The sequence below is a fragment of the Echinococcus granulosus genome (genome assembly GCF_000524195.1).
Source record: "Echinococcus granulosus chromosome Unknown EG_S00044, whole genome shotgun sequence".
NCBI lineage: Eukaryota > Metazoa > Platyhelminthes > Cestoda > Cyclophyllidea > Taeniidae > Echinococcus > Echinococcus granulosus.
In genome coordinates, this window is record NW_020170424.1 from 566,136 (window position 1) to 577,071 (window position 10,936).

Below are 10,936 nucleotides of genomic sequence, written 5' to 3' on the forward strand. Positions count from 1 at the left end.
CCCGAGACATGTGTGTCCGCTACCACTAGTAGGAAACAGTCGAAACTTTGGTGCTGCCATAGTAGCTACCTTTATCCTACAGACTCGGACAATCAAAAATCCAATTTTATCCTAACTGCCACTTGGAAAAGGGCATTGATATTGGTGGATCTTATTCACGTACACATCTATCGAAATTCTTCAGTTCTCATACAGTTTGGTTGCATTAAATTGGGATGATGCTGAGCCAATGGTTTTAAAATTCATCTTCACTGTTGTCTATAATTTAACACGGCTTTGATGATACAGAAATGTGTCGCCGCAACTGGACTATGGTAGGGCAAGTAGACTTTTTAATCCAGTGATAATAAAATACCTTAAACTAGCCCCTATTCAAATCGTATCTGATCTCGATGCTTCCACTAAATTCATCCTTTTTACTTCTACCGCTCCATTACCAACAGAAGCGTCCCAGTGAGGTTTTGCTCGGTCCTGGTCGACTGACCGACTCACATCGATCCTCTGCTGCCTCCGTCTCCTCCCCTTTCGTGCCGAGTATATTGGGTGTCAATGGCGGCGTGACAGGACTTGGTGTGGATCCTAAGAAGGTGGCTCAATTTGAGGATCTGCCAGAGCCCCCACCTCCCTACGGCGTCATTTCTGAGCATTCAGAGGAAATTACCGAGGTGAGGTGCTTGATTTACTCTCATTTTTGGAAGTCGTCTTTTCATATTCTGACTATACCTCTTCTAATGCGTCTCATACCTTTGTTTTTACGATCCCATATCTGCTATTTGGTTTGCTCGGTCGTATTTGTAAGAAACATCTGAGACATGTTGGTCCATTTTTGGAGTGTCTTCAGTCTCCTTTCCCCCAATCTCATATTGATGTGGAATTCCTAATGCCATTGTCTTACTGGGGCATGTCAGATTCGGTTAGATGCATGCATTTACGATTGTCAACTTGAATCCGATTTTGAGGTTTTGTAAAACCAAAATGTAGTTTTTTGCGCGTGACATCTTTGGTTTTGAAACCCCCTTTTCCACATTAGCCATTTTCAGCTGGTTATCACGATCTATTGCCTTGACCTCAGATCAGGTCTGTCTCCCACGTGAAGTGTGACTTCATCCTAAGGTACGGGCCAAGTATCAGAAAGAACCAACTTTCTCTCTATCTACCAACTTGTTGTTTATGAACTAGCCACAACCTTGCCTCGAAAAATATCCCGTTGCTTAGTGGTTCTAGTTGATGTCACATTGTTTTCTTGGCCTCATATAAGCCCATCCATGGATTTAGGAAGACTGCCTTAAGAGAGGTGCATAGAAATCTGGATAAAGGAAAACTGAAAGGTGAAAGTAAAGAGACCAAGGGTAATATCTCTGACTGTGCATCCACTGGTTCGAGGGGATCGAATGTTTTATTTCCAAGACGCTGAACGTTCAACGTAAAGATCCATTTCGAATATCCCAGCTGCATACCTCATAGCATACTGCTCACTTTTTTACGGCCTAACGTTAGTTACAGTGTCTCCTCCTCCACTTTGACAGTTTACCCATACTTACCCGGGTATTTTCTTGCCACCTCCTAGCGGTTAAACACTGAAGCAGATAAAGACGACCACTTTTTTATCATCAACTTTTTCAATTAGAGATTTTGATCTCCTCAACACCCAAATAGATCCAAATACAGAATAGGGAAATTTGAAGGAGATCCACACTTGAAATCGAGCTTGGAATTCCGCAATACTGTCACGCCCCCACCTCCGACCACGAGTATGGTGTTTCACATCTAACAGGTTATAAAAGTAGACCTGTTTTTTCCTCCCACGGTTGGCGTACTCGAATCACATGACGTGGAACTAAAGAACATCTCGTTAGGGTGTGTGTATGCGCATGAAGGTTGTCAAAAAACCTTTGCATATATTTGTGTCAGTTGGCCCAATATTAACGGAACTCTTGGCACAAGTGTTCGTCTGATGACAAAAATAATGCTTCTAATAATTGAAATTGATTTTTTAAATCTCCGCCCCTCCCCTCCCTCCACCTTTTGGGAAGAAATGTAAAGAGGGCAACGAGGAATTCTGCGATCATTGAACCCCCTCCTTGTGTATTTACTCCAGCGCACTCACCATTGTTTTTTGGGGTGAGGCACTTCTGAATACATAATGAGGTGTACGAATCTAGAAGCAAAGTTTATTATTAGCGTCAAAAGGTCTGGAAGGTAATCAACATGATTGGAATCTGCTTGATAGCCGAGGGCGATTAAAATAAATGTTACATTGGCATATAACAATTGATTCGTTCCCGCCGTCGTCCTCAGCGCTCCTCGTTTTGTTACACACCTTCAGCCTAGCCGTTGCAACAACGACGTCAGTGGGGAATGGGAATAATGTAAGGAAGCCTTGGCACTTGGGTCAGTACATCTCGCATGAATTTTAATGGGATTTCCCAAATCGCGCCTTTTGTTAAGGGGATTGGCTTCGGCTGGTGGTTAAACGCATTTGGCGCACGAAACCTATTGCGGGAGCATTTACGAAGTACTAGGTCTGGTTTGTCCTACTACTCAAGCGTATTACCTTCCCTTTGTACTTTAGTCTGTTATCTACCATGTTTCAAATTAAGGTCTTCAATTTGGCAGTTTTTAAGATCCTTCAGTTTTTGGACATTTCAGATTCGGATATCTACGGGATGTGCCTTTCTTTTACGTAGTTTTTGGTGTATTTGTCTCTAACTCAAACACATTTGAAACCCACTGAAATGTAAACTTGGAACTTCTTCAGAAAAAATAGATTCATGATGGCACTTTAGTTGTTATTACTGTGTAATTCCAGCAGGACAATGTGCTGCCTACTTGGTGGCATCAGTTAGTCCTCCATGTAGTCATTGAAACTGAATCGTAATTAAGTGACAGCTTCAAGGAAGAATACAGGGAAGAAATGTCTCGCTGACAGCCTCAAAAATTTTATCCCTAAAGACATGTTTATTGTTAAATCGGAATTGGTAATGATGCTGTTAAGTCGTTCCAAAATGAAACATGGTCTCACAGCGGTGTCAACGACACGACTTTGTCATTTTGTTAACCGTTGAAAGGCTTTCTTCACAATTCATAAAGCATTTTACCGCCTCAAAGACTAATAATTCCTCTCCTATGACTACTTTAAGCGGCATTGTTGTTAAAACTCTTCTTCACCAGTTCTTCAAACTGCTTGCTCACTGCTAGAAGGGATCGTGTCCAGCGGAACTTGAATCACCAAGTCAGCGCATAAGTAAATGCCAATGAGTCAGCGTTGACACGAGTTTCAATTGGGGTTGATGTCTTCCAAGAATCCTGGCGAAAAACATTGCTATGCCAAATCTGATTAGGCGAAGAATAAATCAAAGAAAAGCCTTTTATATTAATAGCAGTAGAGAGGAGGGTGAAATCGCGATAAAAGCCAATTCTCACATCACACAAGAAACATGATATTCAGCCTCTGGTTGCTCGTGGCAACTATTTCATGCTTTTTACCATGCAGTTTCGTTTTCTTTTTCCTCTAATTTGGCTATTGCAGGCAGGTTGCAATGAGTTCTCTCAGTCGGGATGTAAATCACTAAGTAGACATTGTTGGCTTTGGGGTTCCAGTGACTTTTCTAATCAATTTGATACCAACTTATGGATCCGAAAACACTCCCACTGCCAACGACACACAAGTGAGCGTCCAACTTTGTCACCTCGCGCAAGGTTGGTACATCTAATTATAAGGAAACTAGTTGGAACGGAAAGAAAGAGCTATTAGTATCATTGTTAGATGAATGAAGCTCTAGGGCTGCGGTGATTGATCTTTCTTTGAGCTTCTGTTTATAAATACTGAAGGATCAACAATGAGCCGAAATTAGTCATTCAAGGTGTCAACATGACTGAATTATTTCCAAACGAAATAGAACCGGATCATTAAGTAGTATCTGTCCGTTTTTAAATTAAATAATTTATTTGTTAAACCACTTAAGACAGCACAATTTTATCATGGGGTTAATGTGAAGGGCTTGTTTTACTTTTCACAAAGACTAGTCCAATTTCACGAAGAGTAAACACGATATTCAGTTTACTTAACGCTCTTTAAATGAGTTGACAAACTTGTCATTGGTAGTCTTTGAATCACGGGATTGGCTCGTGAAAGTGGAATTAGCTCTGCCAGATGAAGACCAGATTGCCAGATGGGATAACCTTTGCTTTGTAAATATGAGGACTTCGCCTCTTATTTACAAACAGAGGTTGGCGGCAGTTCAAAAATAAAGAAGAAAATACTTTTAAAAATAGGCGAAATTTTCTGGAGTGGATGAAACAGAGTGGAGATTTCAATGAACAACGTCAAGCTATGCGACATTTGAATCAAATACTTACCACTGCATGTTGGGCTGTGGTTAAGAGGGTGAAATAAACAAAAAGAGGGAAGAAAAGTGAAAAGCAACAGGTGAATAACCGGACGACCATGCCACCTCGTCTCATGTTTTGAGGCGGAATATTTCGGGAACAAAGTTTAAAGTAAGCGTTTCTTTCCTTCAGATAGGGTATTTAGATTTTATAGAAGTTGCTAAAGCCCTCCTAACACGTTCACTTCCAGCGTCACATATATGTGACACGCGATCCTAATCGCTTTGTTACAACTGGATGCATCAAATCGTCCGTTGCAAGCAGATCGTTTGATCAGCGAACGATAAATAATACATTATTTTTCAGTTTTGAAGCAGCGAGACCCTAAGGAGGGTGGTGAAATAGCTGAGCTGTAGTGGTTGAATTTGTCATCCTATCCTAGTAGCGATCGCACAAATCTCCTACTGGTTCACAAGCCATATTACCATTTCTGACAATTTTTGGCGATAGATTTAAAATGAAACCTTTTTTAGAATTTGAAAAATGTTTAGTCACTAGTATTTTCCCTTTTTCCATGTTTAACCTTTTAATTTACATCACCTTTATCTATCCATTCCATAAAAAACCCTCGAAGTGAATGACCAGTTTTACAAGTCCCAGTCTGACATTGTTTACATATATTAAAAGGAGTTCAGTGCATTTTTAAGCTACGTAACTCTATTTTCTCTTTGAGAAGTCCAAACAACTTTACAAATCGGCAATCCTTTTATCTGAGAGTGAAATTACGTACTTATTTTCCATTAATTGGTTGGCCAGCCAGTTAAAATTGAAGATGTGCTTTTTTTTCGTTCCTGTTATTCCCGTCTAGCGTTTTCTTTGCCATGCAAAATCTGGCCTCTTTATCCACTATTTCTTCTCAACAAAGTACCATAATTGTACTACCCAAAATTATTTGATTTACTTCACCTTCCTACCCTGGGCCTGGTTGACAGCTGTCAACTAGGCGACTAGAAGTTTGATCGTACATGATGCCCCAAAAAAGGTGTCAGCCCTTGTCCAATAGTTAATTTTATCTACCACTGTGATGGGGATGGAAGTTTGCATGCCTCCATGCCTGAAAGCTTTGCAACAGTCCTAAACGAACTGAGCTGTTGATGCGATGACCTCGCAGCGCAAACGGCGGTGTACTTTTCGGTACGGCCCTATTTGCGCCATCACTAGCCCGCTGCTCTGCATTAGGTGGAGAGAAAAGGGAGAGTATGCCGGAAGGGGAAGAGAAGGAGGAGGAAGAGATAGAGGAGGAAGGGGAGAAGGTGTACTTTGTATGAGCAATGCGCTTTTACGGTTGTCACAACTACTCTACTGCGACTGTTCCTTCTGCAGATACCGTTTTCATCACCTGCAATGCTTGCCTGGATTCAGAACTGCCTTTGTATTTGTTTTAGCTCTTGGAAATTCAAAATTAGGCGTATCGATAGAATTGACCGAAAAAATTTGAGCTCAGAGTTGAAAATGGCAGCGTTTACTAGCTCATATTTTTTGTAGTGGTTCAATTCAAAAGTTAGTCGTTTTCATTAATTTTTGGAAAACAAAAAGCGGAAGAAGAGTAGTTGGGCTTAAAATTATCCTAAGTTCTGACTTAAAAGGCCAACGGTAGTGACTAGCGTTTTATACCGGTTGAATTTGGAGTGTTGTGGGTCTTGGGTTTTATTTGAACTCCAAAAATAAACCTGCACTTTTGTTTTTGGTGCAAACGGGTGAAACGGGAATTACAAATTTCTCAGGGTGCCTGCTGACGTCAACTTTGTAGTCACTGCTTTTGAAGTAGTGCTGTGTGAACTTCGAATCCCAAATTTTTGCATAATGAAGGAGCGTAATTCGAAATTGTTCTACTGCCTTTGAGGTGCAATTCACAACTTATTTGCTATAAATTGGAGCGCTGAGTCCGGAAAAATTTAACTTGCCCAATTTTTCAAAGTGACATATAAAACTTGCAAAGTTATTTGGACAAATTGTTTTTTTTTTCAATTTTATTGTCCTACAACTAGCCCTCCATGAAGTCGCAATAGATCATTCCAGTGTGAAGGAAATTAGGTGCTTTATGTATAGAGAGGGCCTAGCAGGCTATAGGCCTGGCCTCCCGGCCGCTGAGAAGGAAGTTCAATCTATGTGGCCTGAAGAGTCCGCATAATTGGTTGTAGACTCAATGCCAAATCAATGGATGGGCACCCTTCTTCTTTTGAGCTCTTCCGCTCCGACTGTATCGAGGTCTTGTGTGAATTACAACCATCCTCAAGACGGGATTGATAATGATGTTTAAAATCGAATGAATATTAGCTATTCGTGGTACTGCGTGCCGCAGGCCTTGATGGTGCTTTTTCTTCACGTTGAATTGTCTTGAGGGCAATCTATTCGGAAGATAATACTGAAAGATGGGCGACTTTTTAAATCTAGTATGCTCCGTATGCCAGTAGGAGACGCGACTTCCTGTTTTTCAGCCATAAATCGTTGCTTTTATTTACGCAGACTAAGAGGTAAATGGACATTTGCATAATTATAAGGTCAGTACAGTAGGCGATTCAACAAACACCAATTTGGTCCATTTAGAGCGAACCAGTACTAAAGTGGTCTTCCTTTATCCTTTTAAATATGAACAAACCGAATTTAGGATCCATGATTATGCGAATCATTTGCGAAACCCAACCGAAAATGCGCGGGAAGTATTAGCTCCGGTGGTTTTAAGATTGCCTGAAGCACTTTCAGCTTTGCGTTCATTTGGAATGACAATTAAATTAAAGCAAAAGGCGTCGATTAAATTTTTACTTTAAAATTTGCTACGAACTCTTTGAACAAAGGGTTTTAGCGTGCCACATTGGCAATGATACTCAAACACTTCTTTGCGAATCTTGGTTAGCAAAAATCACGTATGCCATCTCAATTAAGTTACTTGAAAGGTTTTCCTCTAAATCTATCCTGTTAATTTGTCTATTTTACAGCTCCTGGAAGGTAGTCTCGATCAGTGGGGCATGGATATCTTTAAACTGGCCGAGTGTACCCCTAATCCCCTAACCTGCGTCACTTACACAATCCTCAAGGTGAGTGTACGCTATTGGTTCCTCCTCTAGGTTGGTAAACTCCATTGGCTAGGCTTTTCTTGACCTTACTATGTCCCTTATTTGATTCACTTTCCTAATGATATGGTAAATTTAACACTACAAACGACCAGAAGTAGGTATTATTTGGTAGTGAGGAGTATTAAGGGGGAAACAGATTTGACATCCAGTTGAAAGAAGGCACGAAACACAAATGGATAGAATAGGGCTGCAAAAGTCGGAGGTGCAAATCAGGAAAGATTTTTGTAGGTGCCAAGCTCTTGATTGGTTGAATGAAGGTCACCTTTAATGTCTGCTTTAACTATAAATTATGCACTGAAATAGAAATTGTTAGAATTTTGTGCGATTGATGTTTTTAACAATCCCTTTGGTTAATTCACAACTAAGAAAAAGCTAGTGTAATTGAGAAATAAAGGAAAGAATACGCTTAGTAGTAATTTCACCGATAGTAAAGAAATTTCGAAGCGGGATTTAAGCTGTTTATATTCTTTTGATGAAATGAAAATTTTTATGCAGACCCCTGGCTTCCAGATCTGATGTACTTGTGGTTTAATGTAGTTTTACCGGATTGTAACCGAATGGATGGACGGCTAGACGGGTAGCTCGTAAAACGGGTAGATGGATAGACCAGTAGGTGGATAAATGATAGACAGAGTGATAGTTGGACAGATAGATGCATCCACTTCCTTCCAGTTTTGGTGTTTTGAACTCATAAACCGCATTAGACCTATCACGGAGCTCACTTTCCGAGGCAAATCTGACTGCCAGAATGAAAGTTCGGTGCGGCACGGCGTATCTACAAAGGAAATCATGTTCTGCATGACTATTTAGTAAGGAAAAGAGCCGAAAAATGCTGTCAACACAATCGTCCAATCAGACAATTGATCCGCCAGTCAACCAATCGACTAAGTTGGTCCGAATTACTGATACCGCACAATTCGCCTCAGATCGCGTTCTTACAACTCATTTGGAAGCTCGGACATGAGAGGCCCAACCCATCCCCCTCAATATGTAATTTACTCTAAATGGGCGCTTTTTTATTCATGGCTGGATTTGCATTGTTTATGCAACTAACTGTTTGGTTGGTATGATGAGATCCGTGGAATGAACAAATTTTGAAGACCTGAATGATTGTGGCGGAAATAAGTGTATTCGTGTGCGCGTGCTTAAATTCCTTTGATTAAATCTTTGTCTTTACCGTAAAAGTGGGTTTATGGTTGTTCATTTTCAAAATTTGGCATTCGTTGTGAAGCTTGTAATGTACCTTTACTCTCAAGTCTAGCGCCAGCTAAGGAAAGTAGATGTTTAATCCAAGGACTCGGATAAGATCAAATACTTTCGATTTTAAGAGTCGAAATAAGGGTGTAAAAGATGTGGTGTCTCGCGTAGCATCTTCCCTCTTTTGAGTCATTTAAGATGCTGAATTTCTCTTCATTTCATTCCAAGATAAAGAACTTAATCCCTGACCTCCTTAAAAACCACAAAGAGCTTCCTCCTGCAGATGCTTCCTTGGATTGCCGCTACCTGTCAAACTCGATGACTAAAAGTCAGGATAATGGCTTGAGGGGCCGTTGAACTACAAGATGTATCACAACTATTGTGGTACTGCTTAATTTCTCAGCCAAAATTGTCCCCGGAATGAAGAGAGGAAAGTAGGAATGAGGAACGGAAGAGGGTATAAATCTTTATCACCTGTTCGTCAGAGACGTCTGATTAGCACATCGCTTGACAGCGGCTTGTGCATGTTTGACATGAAGGATGAAAATACAACTGTCTTTCTCTCCCTCTCCCACCTCTCCTCTCACAAATGCAACACCCAACCTTCAAACTACTTCTAGTTGTACCAAAGCAAACACTTCTGCTTCTGTCAAATGGAACTAAGTCACGCTTTATTGGAGAGGATGGGAGATAAGGAAACGCTGTTTGCTTCGATGGTAAGGTAGTGAAAAGCGACACTCTTGAGCTATCCCTCCCACATAGTAAAGCAAGATTTGCCGAAAATGAGAGTAGGAAAGAAAAGAGAAACGAAATTTTCCTCACTCGGACTACTGAATAACCGGAAATGGTGGCCTTCAAACAGCTGCAAATGCTCCAGAATCCCCCACTTTCATGGATGAGTGCCGAACGGGTTGAAATTCCTTTATAGACTTTATTAATATCCACTTACGATTATCCAAGGACGGTCTTTATTTAGGGTGGTAGGATTAACGACTGCTGTCTTGTTATAGTTTCACTTCTTTGAAGTTGCAGGATTAAGGCAGAACGTAATCTAGTCAATAATGGACTAGATTATTTCGTCACCTCAAAGATCCTGGCGAAGAATTCCTCCACTACGTCATTACCCTTTGTTGAGAGGGAGGAGAAGGAGGGGTTGGGTTTAGAATACTTCTAATCGACAAAATCCATGCTTAATTCATCAGACAAATTTCTAAAAGAACTGTCAAGTATTGTCCCAAAAAAATATTTGTTTAGCGTAGGGAGATGAAGAAGGGCGAATTAAGGATACGGCCAGAAAGTTCAGCCAAATTTTGCCTCATTCTCCTCTTTGAGGTCTCTGGATTAGGAAAGCAGTTAACTGTGTCTACAATGAACAAAACTACCTCCAAACATCATGGACCTCAGCAAGGATTTCTGAGGACTTTTTCCCGCGTATTCATTTAGAGTTAAAAAATGAAAATTTCAAGCTGGTCATAAATTAATCTCATCAATCCGAAATTCCACAAGTCATTCGGTTGAAGTGAAGGTGTACTGCTCCCTGTAAGAAATGCGACTGATTGATGAATTTCAAAACTAAGGGAATACTAGATCCCACTTGTAGATCTCGAAGCCGGTCCGAAATATTCAGGATATTACAATCATATGTGAGGAAATAATGGATTGAATGTGTGGCTACTGATGCCATTTTGTTTATTTTCTTACTCCTTCCAGCGACGCGGGTTAATAAATAAATTCAAAATTCCCCACTGGAACCTCCTGCGATATCTACGATCAGTGGAGTCGCATTACAACGCCTACACCCCCTATCACAACAAAATTCACGCTGCCGATGTCGTTCAATCCGTCCATGTGCTTCTGCAGGCTCCCGCTCTTAACGTAAGACTTTTTTCAATTAGTCGCTATTTTTTGACTAATAAGAGGATTAGGCAGAGTGAGTTAAATTTCTTTGGATAAGGTTGTAAAGGGCTAAAATTGGATTGGACTTCCATGTCCACGAAAAGGAATGAGCAAATTTGAGAGTGTGAAAAGTGGATCAGTCTTTTAATATTGCCTCCCATTGAATTTATGCGCTTATCACGACTTTTAACAACGAATACATGGAAAACTTTGTCAGAACGGGAGGACCATTCTGGGATAGTGTGCTTTTCTTAGTAGCCAGTACACACCACTAGTTGAAATACCAAATTTTAGTAAACTATCATGTTCGCCGTTCCCACAAAAGGACTCGTCCCTCTTGCAAGTTCACCAAAGCTTATTCGGCAATCAGGTCTCCAGGG

The 10,936-nt window shown here is 40.6% G+C and overlaps 1 protein-coding gene across 1 annotated transcript in view; it reads left to right on the forward strand. All coding sequences in view use genetic code 11, as the record gives it.

Annotated features, from left to right (window-relative positions):
- EGR_05712 (cAMP-specific 3',5'-cyclic phosphodiesterase) overlaps window positions 1-10,936 on the forward strand; it is a gene marked incomplete at both ends in the record, with an annotated part of 31,014 nt that overhangs the window by 11,148 nt on the left and 8,930 nt on the right. Inside the window, 5 exons of the mRNA XM_024494961.1 lie at window positions 444-665; window positions 1,073-1,113; window positions 5,501-5,651; window positions 7,326-7,424; window positions 10,371-10,535. Of these exons, the coding sequence (XP_024350657.1) occupies window positions 444-665; window positions 1,073-1,113; window positions 5,501-5,651; window positions 7,326-7,424; window positions 10,371-10,535 (678 nt within the window). The remainder of the gene's footprint in view (window positions 1-443; window positions 666-1,072; window positions 1,114-5,500; window positions 5,652-7,325; window positions 7,425-10,370; window positions 10,536-10,936) is intronic.